This window comes from Cyrtonyx montezumae, unplaced genomic scaffold, assembly GCF_038088225.1.
Source record: "Cyrtonyx montezumae isolate F1298 unplaced genomic scaffold, pur_monq_1.0 scaffold_2, whole genome shotgun sequence".
In the NCBI taxonomy this organism is placed as follows: domain Eukaryota; kingdom Metazoa; phylum Chordata; class Aves; order Galliformes; family Odontophoridae; genus Cyrtonyx; species Cyrtonyx montezumae.
Window position 1 is genome coordinate 4,079,648 of NW_027071936.1, and position 22,130 is coordinate 4,101,777.

Below are 22,130 nucleotides of genomic sequence, written 5' to 3' on the forward strand. Positions count from 1 at the left end.
CACTGAATTCATGTGAACTCCTTGCTACCCAGCAGGCAGCCCACACCTTGAGTGTTAGCATTTAAGAGTGTGTGGACAGCATTATGCCATGCTGACACACAAAGGGCAAAGATTTCTTGTTTTCTGCATCCCCACACTAAGCCAAAGGACACACGCATGTTTTGCTATTGTGCAAGTTTCCATTCAGACGTTCCTATCTAAAATCAATTAAAAAATGATTTTACCTCTAAGTATTCAGTTGCTGCAAACACAGTTTTCAACTTCTGCCAAGTTTTTCTGTGCTCACAGGCTATATGGGTTTGGTGGGGACTTCCATCCACCACAGAAATATAAAGATGATGGAGACTCCAAGCTGAGAGACTGTCCCATTTCCTTTCCCTAAAACAATCTTTCACACAGAAAAATACTGATTTATTTTGCACACCTGTGATGAAGCCTTTTAATGTATTTCTTAAAGTGATGTTCAAGCTCTCAGTCCTATTCTTGGCAATATATCTGAAAGAGTTACAGTTTGAGCATCTAATGCAAAGTAAACTTAGATTCATGAGTACAAAGTCCTGTACTCATTATCAAACACAGAGGGATGTTTTTGGGAAAGACTGGCTATATACGTACCCTCTGCTGACAACAACTTAAAGAACCTAAACTAACAGGTACTTCATGCCTAGAAGAGGACCCTGTACCACCTTCTAAAGCAGCATAACCATTATAATTTTTTCCAATAGGATATATAAGAATTTGTTCACTGGTTTCTAAGCTCTATAATAAAACAACACTTAAAGCAATTCCTATTGAATGCAAATCCAGATGCAAGCGTATTTTACATAAGCAGATATGGCAGTTGATGCGTAAACAGTGCCTCCTTCTTGTTGATGATTTTCTACACTTCTGTTTGTGCCGTGTTACAATACTGCTTGTTCCAGAAAGCTATCTTCTCTGTGAGTTAATAGCAGAGCCTGCCTATTGAATGCTACAACGTATCCCAGCTGAAAAACAAAAGCAGGACCTATCAGCTTCCTAAACTTACACAGCTCACAGTTAGTCAAACATCTTGTATCTTTTCATTCCACTTCTCCAAAACACTACATGAGCAACGCTGACCACAGGCCTTAGCTGATCTTCAGTCTCTAGTAGGTACATGCAAAAAATGAGAAGTAACGATGCATGAAGACATCTATGCAATCCATAGAACTACATTTGCAAAGTATAGTTGATAGATTAATTGTCTTAGGTTCCTGGAACAGTGGCTAACTGCTAAACCAGAACTGTGGACTCTGTGATGACTTGTGGCTTGAAAAATGTGACAGCTAAGCCCTGGATACAGGTAACAGCACTGGCTGGAACAGAGTATGGGTTAGACGGGCTCAATGCCTCTTCCAACCAACATTTTTGTGATGCTCTGATAAGATTAATCCTTTTCAATACATGGACTCACAAAAAAAGTCAACTATCGTGGTCATAAAAACATCCCATTCAAGGGCACTCAAAAAATGGTGTCAGAGCAGCTCCACTGACATTATTAAAACCAGACCAAATTGAACTAGATAGAACAGCACAGAAGACATCCAACTGAAAGAAGGCTGCCATCTCCAAGTTAGCCTACTTTTCCCTTAAAACACACAACATCAAAAGGCCACGCTCAGCAGTCAGGCTTAACCTGAAGCCTTACAGTGCCAGCACTTGTTATTTTATGTCGTTTAAAGACCCAAGAAAGCAGGTCCCGCAGCAGGCAGGCGGGCACACTTACTTGATGTCCTCCCAGACGGCGGGCCCGTAGTTGCGGATGACGAGCAGCTCCAGGGCGTGATTGACGAAGCCGTACTGCGAGCAAGGCGAGGCAGCAGCGCGGTCAGAACCGGGCGGACCTCATCCCAGCCCCGCGCCTCAGCGCCTCTCACCCCCACCCTAAACCCAAAAGGACCGGAGCGCGGCCGCCCACCCAATTCTCCCCCCATGGGCTGCTCCAGCCGAGCCCAGCCACAGAGAGCGGCTCGCAGAGCTCACCATGGTGCCGCCACTGCCGCCGACGAGCAGAAGAGTGGACCTGACCGACTCACCGCCTCCCTTGCAGCCGCCCCGACTGGCATCAGCCGACAGCCAATGGGAAGCGCGGCCGGCCCGCTAGTAGCCAATGGCGAGCGCGGCCGCTGTGCTGTCCTCCAATGGGAGGCAGAGGCGGGACTTGGAGCTGGCGGGGCGGGGGCAGGGAGCGGGGGCGGGGGGCGCCGTCACTTGCACTGAGCTAGGGCCGCTTCGCCGCCATTCCCGCCAAGGGGAGTGTGGTGTGAGAGGGACGTCGTGTTGTTGCTGGCGCGATTCCTGCAAACTATGCATCCTTCTCTCTTTAGTATTATTTTTATTTAGCCATAAGTGCATGAAACAAAATTCCCAAGGGGATACATAATTCTTTTCACGTCTTTAAAACAAGTTAAACTAGATTAAAAAAATAATATCGGTGCCTAGGAGGACTGTGGAAACAATAACCTAACACCCTCATAGCTCTTGAGCAGAAGCCTTGCTAAATGTGCTTAGATCCATAAAATAATTTTGAAAATTGATGAAAACGTCAAAGGATGTGCTTGAATCGCCATACTGAGTTTCTTCTTTTGGTTTGGTCCTGTCTTGGTAGGTTGAACTTGTAGGATTAAGCCTTCGCAAGGAAGCATTCGAGTATCTGAGTTAAAAGCCAGCTGAGAAGCAGCAGTCAGTTAACAGCGTGGGCAGATTTGGAGCAGACAGTGATTAATTAATTAATTAATCAATCAAATCAAATCCCTTTTTAAAAGTTTGAAAGATGTTGAATTAAAGAACTCAAGTGATTTGTTGAGTGGGGTCATCTTCCATTCCAGGTGCCTGATGAGTCTAGACTGTCTGATAGCTCTTCAGGCAAAATTTGGTTTCCCTTAGGGAATGACAGGCTTAAAGTGAACAGATGCACGACTTGTCAGATCCTAAGTTAATACTGGGTTGCATTTTCAAGGTCCAGCCCTACTTGTTGTCAGGCATCAGGTCACATGTGTTATGCTCATCGAACAACTCATATTTGGACTGTGCAAGATGCACTTCCCTAAAGGTTGCCACTTGTTCACTGCAGCACGCAATCTCATTCATACCCTTGCTGAGAACAGTTGCTGAGACAATAGCTTTGGGATAGCCACCAACTGGACAAGAACTTTTACACACAGTTCAGTGTGCTTTGCATTAATATACAACCACTAAAAGCCACAGCATTTTAAGAAGTTGTATTTTTTTTTTACTTCAGATTCTCCTCTTAAAGTATGTACTGTTACTGTAAATTAGAACTGGAAAATCCTTTATGTGGTATTGCTGGATTTCATTTAGTGAAATGGACTTAAATTCACTGATGTCAAAGTGAATTATGGTGTTTTCCCTTTATCTGTTTCAAATCATAAATGATCTGGGACTTGACATTTAGAATTTTCATAACATCTCTATTATGGGGCAGAGATATACATGTTTTTTTCTTTTTTTTTTTAAGGTTAGCTGAGTGACAGAAGACTGTGAGTTCTATTCTCACCCTTTACAGAAAAGGAAGGCCAAATAACTCGTGCAAACAAGACTGTGAAATTAAAAAATAAAAAATAAAAAAACTTTATATCTGATTTACTACATTCTTATACTGGAGATGGTGTAAGAGATCTCCAGATTCCATAAGAGGAAAATCCAAGCTTCCATCTCAGAAAAAGCTTTCTTTTAATTCATCCCAAGCTGACTTCTGATGAACTGAAGCACAGCTTTGAAAGCGATGTAGTCCTAATATGTTACATGGCAAATAGCCACAAAAATTACTGCTATTCCAGGAAGCCCAAACTCCCCTTCCACTGCTTTTGCAGAACAATGAACAGACATAAAAAATGGCAGCAGCTACAGTAGCTGCTAGATTTATCGGATGGGTGTGGTTTGAAAAAGGGTCCCCTTGCCAAGATTCAAGAGAAATTTCCCTTAATTCTGATGGCTTTCAGCTAGATACACTGATTTTGCCTCCTGTGCTTGCTACTGTTTCTGCAGAGAATGCAAAACGAAGTAATGGGAGAAGTAAACTGTATACAAGGAGGTCTGCATTGTTCTGTTATATTGTTTCATGGGAAAGTAGGTCTGGTCTCAGGCTTAAGGATTTGTGTGCACTTCAGTGTTTTGTTACTTTCTGTGAGTTTGCGAGGTTTGTTTTTGCACTGTAGTTCAGTCTTTTCCAAGCTCAGCCTCTATGATTCATTCTTATAGGTTAATATGTATTCTTAGGCATCTTATCAGGACACTTCTCAGAACTAAGACTGATATAGACAAGAGAATGTTTTAACTTCATCAGAAAAGTCCAAGAAACAAAAAGAAATTCCACAGCAATTTTATCCGAGCTGATAACATAGCCTAGGGTATATTTAAAAAGAGTTATAAAAAGTAACAGGCAGGTGACTTTGATCTGTAGTAAGAACTTTAGTCTAGGGCACGTTGTATTTTACAGAGCTATGCGTAGGAAGGGGTCAGAAACAGCCAAGATGGACATCCTATAGCATAACAGATTTATACAGAATCTGGCTTTCAGAACGGCCATCCTCCATTCCAGCAGTAGTTCGTCCCATGAGACAATAGGAAATTTGCTCCTAAGAGTTCTTCCCATTGTGTAAATAAATAAATAGTTTTTGTTTAGAACCCTACCAGTTACAAGTAGTTCTTCTACCTGTTTAACTCCAGGAACACCCATGTGGGACTGCTACTAGTCTCTGGGTATGTATGTAAATAGAATAGAATTTTCGTAAGAAAAAAAATATTGCAACGATCAGTCACCAACATTTACAGAAGTCTTGTTTTCTTCAAACGCTGCTGCTAAAATTTCACACACATATATATATATTCATCTCAAGGAACAGAAGGATGGAATGTTTCAAGTTTTGTTCAAATGATACTTGCAGAAAATATGAATTAAAACATGCTTTTAAAATGTCTGTACCACTAGTCCCTAATAGCTTCTCAGGTTTCTGAGAGGACATGTTCTGTACAAAACAGTGGGGTTAGAATGATATCTTGAGAATGAAGCACTCAAACTCAGAAAATGAATAGTCTAATTGAATTGTTCCCTGTAAATACTCAGAGAGCAAAATCTGATTCAATGAGAGGTACCCTGAACAAAAAGTCTTTCATGGTTTGATATGCCAAAACCCAAGAGTATAATAGGTCAGAATAATAAAAAGTATTATTTGATACTACTGGAAATACTAGTGAATGTAAGCAATGCAGCTCTCCAGCCTGCAGCCAGGACCAAATTGTACAGCTCAGAGAAAATTCTGTGCAGATAAATCTGATAGTTACAGAGGCAGAATCCTAAGCTCAGGACTCAGTAATTGTATTCTGCTCTTTTCCACAGGCAGACCATTGAGAGATCTTTGTTCCTGTTCCATCATTCACTATAAAAAGACCTGCAATGTAGGAATACTAACATATTTGTGTTCATGTATTTTAAAGCTTTTTCATTCACCTGTTGGTTCTCCTTACATTTTTGAAGTGAGAGTAGCTTATGTGTTTCATGTAACATCATATACACATTGCTGTCCTCGAATAAAGGTCAAGGCTTTAAACCAGTGTACTTTTGTTCCATGTTATATAGTCTGACTGGAATTTCTTATCTAATAAAAATCCCGAAGTATTTTTTTTTTACACTCTTTTTAAAGTATTACAAATTTAAATGACAACGACAACAACGAAAAAAACATTTATTGCTCTAATACATGATAGCAAGTCGATATTATTTTTATAAAGTATTTTAAAAACCCCAAGAACTAAAATACTGTTTGATGATTACAGAGACTTTAGAATGGGATTATACAGAATCTATATTCATTTTATACACAAACGAAAGTTCAGGAAACATTAAGCAGGAAACTCTGCTATTTATCCGTGTATTAGCTACAATTAACCGCCCAATCCCGGAGTTGCTGAGCACACTCAACACACTGACTTCAGCAAGTGTTAGAAGATGCTCAGCAGCTGTAAGGATGGGGCCCAAAAGATGCTCTGAAAGGAGTATGTGATAGCAGTGATGATATTTTAATGGATATTTTTCTTATAGAATCACTAATAAATTTGTAATGGCCATTGATAAGCACCAGCTCAAAACACTGCATGTGGCTGCATCACTCACACATTACATTTCTTGACACACTGCATATACAGTACACCTAGAATTCTCAGCGCAGAAAGAACTGAGAGGGTTGCTATGTGTTTATCACAAATTACCACAGGGAACATATACTTTTCAATAGCATTTTAAACAGCAAAGTTGCAGTATTATTTTAGTGACTACATTCCTTATTCAAAGGAAAAACATAAAGAAATCAGTTACATACTTCCTGAAATTTTAATACTGGCTTTCAGGTGTTCTCAATCTAAAGTGCTTTCGTTTTTCATATATTTTTTAAAATGTTCAATTTATACAGAAAAAGAAACCAGAATATTTATACATTTATTCTATGTGCTTGTGAATGTAGTGGATGATTTAGTCTATTCCTGTTTCCTCACCCAAAAAGTTGGCATTGCCATCTCCCAAATCTTTCTTTTGAAACCAAGCCTGTGAGCTTGTTCCTTGAATATAAGCATCCAGAAAATAGCAAATTCCAGGGATATCACTGGGAAAATTTGGAGGAAGTTCTTCTCTTGAGCGCGGTGTGAACACAAAACCTGGATATTCCTTTAATAATCTATAACAAAAAAAAAAAAAAAGAATCGGTTAAAAAGGAATCAATCACTAATTGTTACTATATACAAAAAGACTCAATAATTCTTCACATATTCTTTATAAAACAAGTCAGAATTTACTTTAATATTTACATTTTTACTGAAAAGTTTTAAAAAACCTATTTATTTGTTAATCTCGATAACTCGTTAAATCAAGCACCAGTACAAAGAGAAATATTACCTCTCTTTTTTGTCTTGCCAGTGCTTTGAATGTAGGCACTGTGTTTGTTGTAAATACTCTGCAGAAGTGATTTAGCAAGTTCAAAAATGAGAGCTAATTCAAATTAGCACATGAAACAGGCACCACAGTTAACGTTACAACTACTGAGATACTGACAAGATTATTAACCAAGCTATTTGGATCCTCTTACCAATTCTAAGAATTCTTCCACAAAACCTAGTGGTCTTCAATATCTGAAACATAGATTGCTGCCCCTTAGGAATACATATCAATGTCTGGTACCAAAGGTTTCAAACAAATACTGCTATAGATAGGAGTTGTGCAAGAGCAACTTATACCTCAGAATATAAACAAGTTTTGTTTGGGAGAACTGTCTAATGATTTTAAGAAAAGACTATAGCCAATCTGATTCAAAATGATTTGTCATATGGACATGGAAAAAGTAATTATTGGCCACCGCAGTTCTGATGCAGCTAAGCACTGGGAATGATGATGCTATGTCTCCGCTTAGACTGCATGATCCAAACCTACCTTACTTACTTACATGCACTCTAATACCTCTTCTATCACCTACAGAAGATAATTAGCTTTGCACCCTCTCAGTCACACAGCATTACTGCAGGGGATTTCAGAATATCCTGTGCCAACTTTTCTGACACTTGCCACACAGTCCTGACACATCAGATACACAGCACCAAGTAGAATCTGAGCAAGAACAGCCAGCTGTCCAGGCTACAGTTCTGGATGTAGCAGATTATTTAGACTACTTCTGTTTCCACACCCCAAATGGTACTGCCATCCCTCAAATCTTCCTTAAAATGAAAAGAAAAAAAAAAGTACATCTATATTTCTGATTATTTTCCCCAACCAGCAATATCACTTCCTACTAGTGATATTACTCTCTGCAGTTCATGTTCTCCTACTACTCTCTGCAGTTCATGTTTGGCCACTCTGGAAGAAACAATCGCCTGTATCAGCTTTGCGGCATAAAATTCAGATCTTGACCCAAAGCTCAGACTGTTAGCACCAAATTTTAAAAAGGCTTTTATTATTTTGCCTGGAACATAAAAGACATTATAACTTGGCCATGATCATATTTTCAAGGTAATTTTAAGTACATCTAAAGAGATAACACAAAATGGAGTATTAGGTTGAGAGGACAAAGGAAAGATGATATATTTCCCATGGGAGAGCCTGCGAACTATCTTCATGAAACCAAATATCCTTTACTAAGAATGATCTGAGTGAATAATAAATAGTTAAGCCTAGTTTTCATCCTAGGAGGTTCAAACTGAGCTGGGATCAAGGCATGCTAAACTAAACACTATCATGGTTGATTCACTGCAACCCATTCATTCATCTTCCCCAGCTGAAAGAGAATGGGGATGTGTAAAGTGATGCTTAACAATTGTTTGATTAGGTTGGTATTTTCAAGGGCATCCAGCTTACACTGAAAGCCAACTACCTCAAAGATAAGCCAATGAGAGGAAAAAAAAGGCAAGAGGTTTCAGGGCAAGAAGCAAAATTGCCTCGAGTCCTCCATTTATTTTAACCCTAGCATCTGAAAAATAAATATCAGCTGTTCCATTTGCTGGTAGCATTCTGAATAAAAGTAACCATGCAATCATGCGAAGTCAGGTAAAAAGAGAAAAAAGGGAAAAAAACAGAGGGAAAATAACATCAACAAGGAAACAAATAAATTTTACATTAACTACTTCAGGTGGAAATGTTACTGATGTACACTGTTAAGCACTGTACCTGTAAGTTGTTGGGCTGACATTTATTTTTCGAGGTATACTGCAAGATTCAAACTTGTTGGCAAGGGTTACATTATTTCCAAAGAGACAGTAACGAGGCATTTTAACTCCAACCACTCCAGCAAAGACAGATCCAGAATGAAGGCCAATACGCATCTTTAAATAAAAGGCAGAAAATACCATAATTAGATAAATAAAATCGTTGAAGTTTTATAAATTCTTCCTGTATTAAAAAATTATGAGCTGCTAATATAAATTGAGTTAGTAGTCTCCTTAACATGTCTGTATTCTGGTTATTACTGCTTGTGCAGTGGAAAGTAGCCCAGGTATACCTTGCTTTGCATAGTAAATCACCCTTCATCTGACATGAATGTTATATCGTTTGTCTTTCAGACAGTAAATTGATCTAGAAACACCACCAGGAGTTATTATGACACTTGAATGTTTTCCTAGGAGGAACTGAATGGCACAATGTTAGACTAATGAAAGTTATTGAATTGTAATTGTAGTTGCTTTGCTGTTAAGGTCAGAAGATAAGTCCTTGGAAACGGTGAAGAAAATATGTATATGCTTTACAGCAGTAGAAACGTTCTGATAACTCCTCTTTGCAATTCGTACTTTGAATTCTGAGTTTTGTTTAGTTGGTGCTGCTTACTATGGTCTTATTAAAAAAATAAAATTCTTACGTGCATTATAAACATAAAGACATTAAAGTCTAAATATAAATACGTTTTTGTCAGAGTAGCACTCTGACAAAACCATGGCGTGATGTTGGGAAATTCACTTATCTACCATGTGTGCCCTTTGTATACACGGAGAATGCCACATCATTCTGTCACAGTTCTAGTTTTGAGTGAAAAAGCAGAAAAGCCTGCAACAAAAGCAAAATCCACCCACACAGCAAAGATGGCTGGAATATATACATTGATATAGAAGTCTGATTTAAAATAGTAGTTTGCAGTCATGCCTTTTTCTTTGACAACTTATATTTGAAATGACAGTAGACAGTGACACATTTCTTGCTTTGCCAAACGGTCAATGCTTTTGTGAAGCATTTCAAAAACAGGTGCATATTTTCATTAAAAATAGGTTAATTTTTCCACTCAAAAGCTTCTAGAAGTTTATTTTTTGCTCTTTATTTCAAAATTACTTTTAGAATTTAATCACATTCATCATTAATAACTACAGAAGTAGCAATTGCATGGAAATTATAAACATGATATAATATTGTCATATACATGCTTCCATATTTTAGGCATAATTTAATTTGATATTGTGAAGTACAAGTATAGGGGTATTTATTGCCATCGTTTTTAATACTATTGTTCTCTATGATAAATGTGGAGCCTGTATACATTGTAATAAACATTTTCTTGGTCTTAGAATACAAATATTCCTTAAACCATAGTCAAAGAAGCCTGAAGTTTTCTAAAGGAGTAAACAATCAGGCAAAATTAAAAATAAGCCAAAAAAAAAAAAAAGGAAAAAAGAAAAGACATAATTAATCAAGACACCTTTATTAAAAATAACAATACCACATTCCAGGACAACTGAACTTTGTAGAAGGCCTGCATCATCTGCCATGCACACAGAGCTTTCTCCTTTCTTTCCTATGTGGGAAGTTCAGTACATCTGAACTTGTATCTCCATTCAAAGGAGGTCATAAATGTAACTGCCACAGAATCTAAAAGTGGCCTTGACAGCATTAGCACCACTCTTACGGTGACCACTAATGGAATCATTTAAAGACTTGTGGGTTACTGCAATTAGAGCATGTCTTTGATTATTCATGTTAATAACTTGCCTCAGAATACTTTGATGTTCTCCTAGGTTCTTATTTTGAAAGATGATTATTCTCCTAATTAGACAATAGCAAAATCTATCGCTAGGGAGACTAAAACAGCAGTGTACCAGTGTACACCTATTGGTTTAGCAGCATTTGTGTTGATTTTGAGACCTCACCTTTACTTCATCTTTACTTCTCCACAACCCTCTCATTCACAGAAATAAAATGGTCAGCCTCCCCAGCCACATATACTTAAGTCCCCAACTTGTCTGAGTTAATGCAGATTTTCCTAGGAACAAAAAACCCCAAACCAACTCAACCATCAAAATTTTCCCTTTTTACCATATAAAAGACTATAAAATATATGACCTTGATAGGCTCCCCATGGGGAGACACCACTTCATCTGACAACTCCATCATCTTCAGGGCCATCAATGCTATTTGGACAGCATGGGTTTCACTTTCTTTGTGTAAACCTCCAGCGACACAGTAAGCATCTCCAATAGTCTCAACCTGAAACAGGTATATTTGTTCCTTAATATTGACATATAAAAGAACAGTCTGTGGCTTCAGTAAGAATTGAACCTGCATATTTACTGAGTCCTAATTGTCCTGGTGAATTACTTAGTCTTGGATAAATCCTGTGGTATCATTTAAAAGGCAAAAATGCACAACTTCTATTTATTGCTGGGCATAACACAAGATTACTTTTCCTTGCTCTCCTGCTGTCAGACACCTGTAGCTACATGAAACACACTTATTTACCCCAGATGCATAGCACTATAATTGAAATCCATTTTAGAAATGAGCTCTTAGATTTAGATGGGTTTCTCACTTGACTGCACTTATTGCTTATTCTGTTGATATACTTTTTTTGTTGTTGTTTTCTGTTTGCTCTTAATACTTCTTTCTTATAATGAAGGCTTAAGGCAAAATATTTTTTGGACTTCTGTCATTCTCTGTCCCATTTTGCCTTTATTTCCTTGCCTGCCCCACTGCCCCATAAACGAGCAAAAAATGTTGTACCTTGTAGACATCTAACTCTCCACATTGGTAATCAAAGCGAGTATAAAGCTCGTTCAGCATGGTTATAACCTGCATAGGTGAGCACTGGGAACAGATGGCAGTGAATCCAACAATGTCAGAGAAAAGCATTGTGACATTATTAAACTTCTTGGCTTGCACCACTTGTCCCTGCCACAGCTGCTGAGCAACTTCCCCAGGAAAAATAGAAAACAGAAGATCTACGGTCTTCTTCTTTTCTTCTTCAAGTGCTTGATGGGCTTGTTCAAGGGTTGCTTTCAGCTTTCCTAACCTCTTCTTCAGTCCATCCTGAGCTCTGGCTTGCTCTCCGATCAGAACAACATCTCTCAGTGCATTGTGAATAGGAATATCTGAGAGGTATAATCCACGTCCTGTAAAATCTTCTAGCCTATCCACACATGGAGAACCCAAGAATAGGATGGCACTGGATTCAAGAATATAAATCATTTGGCCTTTAAGATCCATTACCTGAAACAGTTAAAGAAACAAGAATTCGTGCACAAAATGCAACTATTTAGAAACAAGAAACACATTTTACCGAACCATAGGAGAATTGAACTGACCCCATGGTCCTCACGTTTTCTTTCAGTTGCTAAAGATAAAACATGGAATACTAAAACATAGAGCTAAATAATAAGTTCATTTATTTTACTTGAGATTTCTGGTGTAAAAGATAAAACAGCTTAAGGATAAACCACTAATGGGCATTGGTAAGTATCAATTTTATCTTAGGGATCAAACAAAAATCAAAAGAATTTTGTGCATTTTTATCTACTCATAAATTGGAATCGATTGACAGATTTCTGCTAAGAACTCTACTGTTTGGTTCGTGCACAACTTTCTTTGTAAGATAAAGTGAAAAAAATTACTTCAGTTTTATTAAAGTACTGAGATTTAAAATTGAAAAGCGCAAGTACCAGATATAACCCATTTTAAGGGTCTAAAAAAATCAATATTCTTTGTGTGAAGTGCTGTTTTTATGTTCCTTCCCTATTTGCTTATGTAATGTGCAAGGTGCTGTGGAGGTCCCCTTAATGCTGCTTTGAATTTCTCTGAAATTTTCACTGAATGTTGGTTTCAAAACCTGAATTACTTTACACTGTCCTCATAATAAATCATCATGATTAAGTTGTATTAGAGGTTGAAAAGTAAACAATGCAAAATATGCCATTATTTTGTTTTATGGCTATTTTTTAACTCTATCTATCTTGCATGTCTCCAAAGAAGAAAACAAATTTCTCATTGAAGTAAAGGTTAAAAAAAGACTCTTACCATAGATGATTTCATATCAGTATTATCCCATCTCCTCACTCGTACTGTAAACTGCATATTTAGCATTGTCATTATTCCACTAAAAGTGCAGCTTATTTTGGGGGTAAGAATTTCAAAATATTCTTCAAAATTAGGCTTAGCTTGAAATTCTCTTCTGGTCAGAAGTCTTCTTATCCCATTTCCAACTTGTAGAACAGACATATCCTTGTCAAACATAAAATGAAATGGGAAAATCTTACAGAAAACAGAGGCAGGAATCACAAGTGAAGACTGTGGTTTACATGGAGATAAAGAAGGCTTTGCACTTTTGACTTGTATAGAGTACAGCAAATAGGGCTGATTAACAAATTCAGTGCAGTCATTGTGGAAACAAGGAGGCATGAGCATGACTTCTACCTCAGTTTCATACAGAATATGAGCTGCTGCTTTAATAATGCCAGATAGAATAAGACTTGTGATTTTCTTGGGAAAGAAATAATACACATTTAAGAAGTCCTGATCTTTCTCCAGGCATAATATGGAAACTTCTTCAAGTCTGTCCTTCTTTCCTGCTTCCTGACTGTGGCTACTTTGCTTCAGCAGAGTAGTGAAACTGTTCAAGAAGTCCTTCAGGGTTCCTCCAATAACTCCCAGTATGTGTTCATCCTCTTCATAGCATATTTTGAATAGCTCTTCACCAAGAGATTCCCGTAAAGACTCCACAGGAACACCTGCATGGAACCACATTTAAATCAGACCTATACTCATCACGATGAATCTCAGGCTAACCTCTAATTTTTTCATCCTAAACATGATGAAATCAGCAATATCCTTCACGGACCCAGCACAGACAACTGAGGCCCCTCTCACTTTGGAGTCCTGCTGTGATCAACTAAGGTTGCACTGTCTGGTGCCTGAAAAACACAGAGACCATGAGTAGTAGTTTGGAACGATCCAAGATTCATTGTTCTGTGGTAGGGACGTAGACAGAATGAATACACATTTTGGCATGTGACTTAACCCAATTGCCTTAGCTTGATATAAAGAAATAAAATAAGAATTAATAATAATAATTAAAAAGTAAGAATAAAATCAGGCCTGTGCAGATATATGTACTATGCCAAGTCCAATAATTTAAATGCCTCTAGGAATACTCCAGGGCTCTGAGACCAGTCAGCACAGAATAGCTCACGTCTTTACAGCAAATACATTTTAAAAGGAAAGCTGCATGCAAACTGATTGCTGAGAACATCCTAGCTCCCCAGCTGCTACTAGGAATCATTTTGAAAAGTGTTATCTGCCACATGACCAGCTTTACAGAGGTTACAGAGGACCATGTTTCTCTTCCTGGAAAATGTTAATTTACAGGCTGCAGTAAGTGCTGGCTACTATAGATGTTAATATATATTGCAAATTAAAGCAGTTCTCATCCCACAGACTAGAATCCTTCAGAGGATGTACAGGATCAAACATTTTCTCACCAGCATAACACCATAACATTACTAAAAGTACATTAGAACTCTCTCTAGATGTTGGATGTGAGGGGTCAGCTTCAGACATGAGTTTTTACTCAAATTTTGACACCCTGAGCTGTTAGTTGCTCAGAAACAGTTCACTCTATGTGATATTGGCATTACTGCAGCCATCACAAAGAGGAAATAATTTATCAGTAACAAGCTAAATTAACATATGTATATATTATTTTATACACATATCATTTTAAATAAATATTAGTACATGTTTTATGTAGGTATTATTAAACAAGCATACGCTACCTGCTGCAATAGCGTGATCACTGATTATTTTTTCAAAATCTTCTCTATCCCCAGACTTTCTGCAAAGACCATAAATATATATAAAAAATAAATCTGCACAAACAGAATAGAAATAGCATGCAATAGAAATTACCCACTCTCTATTTACTCCGAAAAGATTAAGTTCTGCCAACCAAATAGGCAGGTGTTTTTGTTTTGTTTTTTTCTCATTCAATATGGGCCTTGGTAGGATCTTAGATTATCCTGTGCATTTGTGATAAATTTAAGTTTTAGTAGCCTGAACTCAGATTATGGATTGAAGCCAAATGCTGCAGTCTGTCATTGATTAGAGCCTCTTACATTGCAACAATCCTATTTTGTTTCTCTTGTATTTTGCTGCTAGTTGCTGGAAATGTATTTCACATTCACACACAGCACATACATAACATATATTACATACATTACCTATATAACATATATACAAACATATAGTATAATTTGAGTATGCATTCAAGCATTTCTTGGAATTAAGTTAAAGAGATGTAACAAAGTATTTTTGATAGGAAATACTTATATTGACTCTATATACTTCAAAACTACTTGTACATTGGTGGTAATCCTGATGTCTTTGTTACAGAACAGCAGCCATGTGAGTTCTATGAGGTTGATAAATATCAATTTGAATGTCAGTCACAAAATGATAAGGAGATGTAGCTTACATCAGTCTTCATATAAGCTGTAAGCCTTTGATACATATTTTCTGACTTTTCTTACTTGAAATAACCTATATACATATCTGTACATGCAAAAGCAATACAGACGTTTAGATTTGTTTTGGATTTGCCTTAGTGTACATTGCTCAGAATGACTTACTATTTTTTTGCTTCAAACTAATTCTCCATATTCAAAACATAATAAAGATAGTGAAAGCATTCCAGTCAGCAACTATAATATGTCTGACGAGCTCTCAATAATGTAAGCATTCACATACCAGAAGCCAAATATTTTTTTGTAAACTCATTTGCATTTGAAATTCTCTTCCCAGATTCTTAGAAATACCGGTGCTTTATATATTATTAGAAAGCTATTCAATTGTGAAAAAAGACAACCATATTCCACCTTTACATCTGTGTCTGGGTAGTCTCTGAGTTCCCCCAGAACAGCTGCTTATTTTAACCAATGTTTCCCTGCACAAATAGCTATATTTCCCCATTAAGCCAACTTAGACTGCATGTCACACTCCAATTTAACAAGGTAACAGAACACAGACTCCAGAAGTCCTGATTCCCAGTCACCACCCCAGTCATTATGAATTCTGCAAAACATTTTTGCAGCACGGTTTAGTTGCAAGTCTGTTACGCATACATACCTGGTTTCTTTTATCCTGTGCTTTGCTAACGTTCTCTGAAGTGCAAGATTCAGTCTTTCAAACTGGGGAATAAAGAAAGCTACACTGATTAGATAACATTGCTGAAAATTTAATCATAACATATTATACAGAAAATTACTTTGCTGTCCTTGGGACCACCATCTTCTTTCAAGATGGTATAACTGTTAGAAAGAGTGTGTCATTTCTGTCTTTGCGGTTAAGTTCATGTTCACGCCTTCAGCACCACAGAATCATAGAGTCACAGGATAGCTTGGGTTGGAAGGGACCCCAAGGATCATCAGGTTCCAACCCTCACTGCCATAGGCAGGGCCACCAACCTCCAGACCTGGTACCAGGCTGCCCAGAGTCCCATCCAACTCGGCCTTGAACACCTCTCCACAGCCACTCTGGGCAGACTGTTCCAGCACCTAACCACTCTTTCTGTGAAGAAATTCCCCCTGACATCCAAACTTCCAACTACCATCCCAGTTCCACTACCTACTACTCCTGTACCACTATAACCTGTAATGAAGGCCTCTTATCTGATGTGCATGTGTGGTTAGACATTCTATAAAGTGATGTGCTTTTCCTCCAAATTGTTAGATGACACTAAAGATAATACTGCTGAAAAATAACTAACTCAACTTTCTAGCATAACTCATTACCCTCAAAAAAAGAACAATCCCTTCATTCAGAACTACTTTGGTAAATAAGAAAAATATATTCTGACAAAAAAAAATACAACCCCAACCCCAAACCCCCCACCCCCAGCAAAACAAAGTTTAAAAAGAAAACAAGAAATAATAGAAAGGCACAACAAAAGAAGCAAGCACATATAAAAAAGTGGCACTTCTAAAAACTAACTTTTCCTGCCATACTTATTTTTTTCAAGGCAGTTTTCAAAAGTAGTGTCAAGGTTGAAGCAGTGAAAGGTAGCACAGCTTCAAAAACAGCTACTACAAATCCATATAACATTCTTTGTTTCAGATTGTCTCCTTTTCTATTTTTAGGACTATAGTACTTTGAGACAATGCTAGAATCACTAATATATGTATAAAAAGAATTTTGTCTATGTATTCTACAAATACAAATATGCTCTGAAAATTCAGTCCCTCTAGATAATCTTTGTAAAAAGATCCTGTCATTAAGATTCTTGAGAATATTGAGAAGATTTACCTCTTTTTAAATCAATCCCCTCCTTCCATATCCTTTCTCTAGTTCCTGATTTATGCACAGCTTTCAAAATGTGTATTTCAACCTGAATAATTGTCTTCTGTATGCACTTTCTGCTCATCTGAAACCCAAACTTCAATAAAGACAAAGTCATGGAACAGTACTGCACTGCCATTTAGAATTTGTCTGTAATGTTTCCTTTGGTCTGGCTTTTTTATGGTTTCCACTCCCTAAGGAAATTAGGTTTTCCACTGCATCTTTTACTTTTTCTATTTTCTAACGGAAAGTTTACATTAGGAGAAAATATCACCTGAAAGAAAGGCACTATCTTCTGGAGACTGTTTCCAAGTAAAAATCTAAACTGAACTGTTCTAACACATATAAATACAATATAAATCACATCTATTTATAAACTGGTAGAGCATGTGGAAGACCATCCATTTCAATATGTATCTCCAAGCAATATTCTCTGTATTTCTGCAAACCCTGAAAGAAGCAAATAAAACAATCACATGCGAGAATCATAGAACCATCTAGACAGGAAAAAGCCTTCAAGATCACCAAATCCAACCATAATAATGGGGAACGTTGATCCCAATTTTGCATTAGGAGCTAGAAACTCCACGTTTAGACTTCATATCTTAACCGTAATGTCCAACAGATTCCCTAACTAAGGGAGACTGCCCACAATACAGAAGCATTATAGAACTGTAGAATCATAGACTGGTTTGCATTGGAAGGGATCTTTAAGATCATCCAGTTCCAACCCCTGCTGTAGGCAGGGACCTCTCCCACTAGACCAGGCTCTTCAAAATCCCACCCAACCTGGCCCTGAATAGGAAGGGGACATCCACACCCTCATTTTGCAATTTGTGCTAATGTCTAATCATACATTCTTCAAATAGCATTAACATACAAGTGTATTACATATACTAATGATGTCCACCACTTTTTGTATTTGAAAGTGAGGTAATCAAAGCTCATAAGTAGTCTAAATGATGTAAGGACAGATTTGATCAAAAGTTTGTCTTGATTACACTATATTGTGAATTTCTATGCACAGTTTACTGATGTCACAAGGAGGCTGTGAATCATGATAGGGCTATATATTCTGAATGGGAAAGAAAATGAAGTTAGTTGCTGATGGGAAGTAAGGCACTTTAAAATTATCAAAGCAATGACAAATATGTTTTTAAACAAACAAAACCCTTCTATGAAGAATGATTGGGAAGGTGTTTATGACACTCAAAGCAGACAGCATGAGAACAGACCACTATATCTGGATAAAGTTACAATGCATAAAACTTCAATAACTCTTAGAATCTGTGACAGTAATCTTGAGCTTCTGTAGTTCTGGGAGTACATGTTCATAATATCCTTGACTTCACCATCATCTGTCCCAGCTGAGGGTCTAGCCTACTGTGTTTATGTAACAGGGACTTATATGATTTTTAAAGAAAACTTATTCTTTCACTAAAAATCTCACCAACAGGTATATGTTGAAAATGAAATCAGATGAAATGCAAGAGTACAGCCAATCTTAAAGCACCAATCATGACATTATAGAAAGGTTGCTTTGCCAATTCACTTTTGAGTTGGAAGTCTTTTGCTTTACATATTTAAAGTAAAAATTAGAGATGAATTTCTTCTATGCAAGTGCAGCAGAACTAAGAATTAGTCTATAAAAATTGATACTAAAGAGTTTTGCCAAAAAAAGATAACAAATGGAAGAAATGAAAAATAGATACATAAACAGATTAAAAAAAACCTCCAAAACAATTAGTAAGGCACACTGAATGTTCTTGTAGTACAAGAAATGGAATTGTATTTAACTGAGTATTCAGAGATGGCCATTCACTATGTCATCCAAAATGGACCAGTCTATTTGTTCACGTTTTCCACAAAATTTGAGGCACACCCACACATTGAATGCTATGCAGTTGCACTTTCTTTAAAGTTGTAGTTCTTTATATACAGAAACAAGTCATGACATTCATCTCCACTCAAGCAAATCACTTTGCATGCACTGTGCCTGTTTTCAGTAGAATTGAGCATAGACAATTACCTAACAGATATTAATTAACTCAGCGTTTCAACATGATGATTGCATTTCCCAGTTTGCACAGATAATCTACTCAGTCTGTCCATGGCAAAGAGTAAGACATGGTTTCTGCTGGGGGTACACTGGAACTTAGATGACAAGTTCTGTAGTCTTTACTCCTTTAAATCTAGTAGCTATGATACAGCTCATATAAGAGAGAAGTTCTATTTGCTTTGTTTGAATCATTTGCTTGAATAGATGCTTTCTCCTTTGCATTAAACGTAGACATTAATGCCTTTAAAGTAATATTGCAGGAGGTTAGTATAGTAGCAGATGAAAACAGTGAATTTATTTATCTATTTATTTGTGGTAATGAATGATATGCATAGTATGGATTCAGTTAGGTGGACTGATGAGGTAAACTTGTAATTCATGCAATTAGCTACCACTGCAGAGTTTCTCCAACTGCATCTCTATGTTAATAAAAAGAAAAAAAGCTTTGGAAATACACAGTCTTAGGAGGAACAATTAAAATGGGCAGTGGAAGACTGCAAATACAGGATAAAATATAGGGAAATACAGTGGAAGGGATAGTTTAAGAGTAGACAAAACTGCAGCAAAACTCTATAAAAAAGGAATTGGAAGGAATGAAATGAGGGTTTAACCTATACAGACCTACATATTCATACAAATTTTGAAGTCAAAACAGCTTTCAAAAGGCTTACATCTAAAGGCTTACGTAAAATGTGTTTTAATGTATATAACAAAACACTGGTAATTAATACACAGTATTTGTTTACCTCAGGAAATATTAGTTTGCAGATGCTTTCAGTTAATGTGTGCAGGTACACTCTGCTTCTGCTTGTTTTCCTTTGTGGAAGGTTTCCTTGAACATCTTTTTCATGTACTTCTTTGCAGATGGGCAGAGCTGCTCTAGAGCTGTTTTCTGTGCAGTCCTTCTCATGTTCATCAGCGATATGACTTTGAGTCAGTAAGGAGAAAGGACATTCCCCTGTGATCTTCAAGTCTTTCAGTTTTGTACAGAACATACTGTACTGTCTCTCTGTTGAGGTTAAGAATACTCAGCTTGGTATTTAATAGTACTCTTCTGTTTACTAATAAGAGAAAAGGATGCCAGAATATTTGATGAAGCACTGTGGAGAATTATTGGCAGCTACAAAGCATCTCAGGAACCTTTGTGTGTCCCTAGAAAACAAGAAGAAAAAAAAAAAAAACAACCCACAAACATATTATTTTCTCCTTTAAAAATGAAGTGGCAGTTTTTACCATACATGCATTAAAATAATAGATTTCCTAAAGCCTTGCTCAGTAAAGCACTTAAGCTTTGCTCATACAGTATTTTCAGCATGAAATTCCTACTGACTTGAACACTTCAGGTAGTTAAAGTTGTGGGCATGGCTAAGGGCTTGGCTGAATCATGGCTCCAGCGATTAAGAAAAAGGAGCTGTTTTATCTGATGTATCTTTGTTCATGATGATGGATGAGGCTCCTGAAAAAGTCAAGAGCAGAGTTCTGATGAGAAAATCTTTTTAATTCTTCATAAGCAGCTATAAAAACTACTCGAACAATGAAACTGATTTGTAATGGACATTTAAATCTCAATTTAATCAATGCCCAAGGTATCCTTTTTGGAACACAGAACTATTTGACTGAAGTTAGCACTCAATTGTCTGGAACAGCAGATCAATGGGTTAGAACCTTCTGTAAAAGCCACAGCTACTGTCAACATCAGCCAACATCCTGGGACAGTCTACAGGTGGGAAAGAGACCATGTAACTGACATAGTTGCTTGGAAACACTGAGGGGTTTTTATGCTTTTACAGGTGATGTCTTTCAAACAACACATTAAAACCAGAGTTGAATATTTCAGTTTAATAATTATTCTGTGTTTGTTAGATTTATTTCAGTAAGACTTACTTCATTTTCCATTGACCATACCTCAATTTAATCAGATCCCCTCATTCTCATTAATACTCTAACAAGTTAATCATTGAGAGCTTCTGGCTACTCTTGAAGCAGCTGAAGTGCTACATTTCCCTCTCTCTGAAGATACAGCCCAACAAAGCTTTCTTTCAGAGGCACTGTGGCTTTAGTCCACCTGTGAGCCACACTTTTTATTCCTCCCTCCAAGACAACCAAAGGACTACTGGACCAAGGCAAAAAATAACTAATTCCCTAATACAGGTAATCAACTGCTGCTTTTGAAACAGCTGTAATGAATGCCACAGCAGGGGAGTGCTGCAGAGCCAGCACAAAGTGATGCAGATAAAAGGAGCAACAAGCAGAAGCCACTTTGGCTGGACCTCCTGCTGAAAAAAATATCTGAAAGAAAAGGCTCTTTTCAACTGTGCTGTAATGCTGATGGTGGCAGGCCAGCTTTCAGGGAGTATCTATCAGAACTATGAAAGCATTACTGTAAGAATCAATAAACACAATGATAAGAAAAAGAGTCTAAAGAATGTTTACATAATATTTTATATTTTTCATTTCAGCTCTTAGCTGAAATATATTTGTTTCTACTATATGAGTATCAGTAACATTTTATTTTTTACTGCTGCATACTCTTGTGTAGCAAATGTGGCAGTGAAAAACTGCAAGCAAGGAACACACTCAATATATACATGAACATGTATTGTTTTTCATTCCAGAATAAGTACCATTTTATACACAAATATTTTTCTTCAGGAGCATTTATAAAACCTCATTTTACATTATTAATAAAGAAAAGCGAAAAAAAATCCACCTTTTCTGTACTTATTTGTACTTTCTAGTGAACTTGTGTATTGAAATGCAAAGAAGGAAAGCAGCAAAATAAATCTGTATTTGAACCACTATCAAAAGATAAGAAGATTAACAGCTGTGATGGACTTACATATATAAATTAGACACTTTACTGTTTTGCGGCCTTAGAGTTCGACATAAATCTACTCCTAGATTTTAAAAGAAAAAAAAACACCAGAATTTTGAAAGAAAAAGAAGTTATATTAAAGCACCTTGCAGTAAATA

General features: G+C 37.0%; 2 protein-coding genes across 3 annotated transcripts in view; both read right to left on the minus strand.

Annotated features, from left to right (window-relative positions):
* Positions 1 to 1,816, minus strand: part of GUCY1B1 (guanylate cyclase 1 soluble subunit beta 1) — a 33,992-nt gene extending 32,176 nt beyond the window's left edge. The window contains exon 1 of the mRNA XM_065736255.1: positions 1,748 to 1,816. The gene's annotated coding sequence lies outside the window, so the exon portion shown is untranslated. The remainder of the gene's footprint in view (positions 1 to 1,747) is intronic.
* A 3,906-nt stretch (positions 1,817 to 5,722) lies between these two features.
* The window catches only part of GUCY1A1 (guanylate cyclase 1 soluble subunit alpha 1), a 32,522-nt gene continuing 16,114 nt past the window's right edge, over positions 5,723 to 22,130 (minus strand). Inside the window, exons 2-9 of one of the 2 annotated variants that reach the window (XM_065736251.1) lie at positions 19,904 to 20,309; positions 15,890 to 15,951; positions 14,542 to 14,600; positions 12,788 to 13,497; positions 11,498 to 11,983; positions 10,841 to 10,984; positions 8,687 to 8,841; positions 5,723 to 6,710 (exon numbers count right to left, since the gene is read on the minus strand). In XM_065736251.1, coding sequence (XP_065592323.1) covers positions 6,509 to 6,710; positions 8,687 to 8,841; positions 10,841 to 10,984; positions 11,498 to 11,983; positions 12,788 to 13,497; positions 14,542 to 14,600; positions 15,890 to 15,951; positions 19,904 to 20,152 — 2,067 coding nt within the window. In that variant the 5' untranslated portion in view covers positions 20,153 to 20,309 and the 3' untranslated portion in view covers positions 5,723 to 6,508. Of the gene's footprint in view, positions 6,711 to 8,686; positions 8,842 to 10,840; positions 10,985 to 11,497; positions 11,984 to 12,787; positions 13,498 to 14,541; positions 14,601 to 15,889; positions 15,952 to 19,903; positions 20,327 to 22,130 lie in introns of those variants that run through there. The other variant, XM_065736252.1, reaches the window with a different exon arrangement.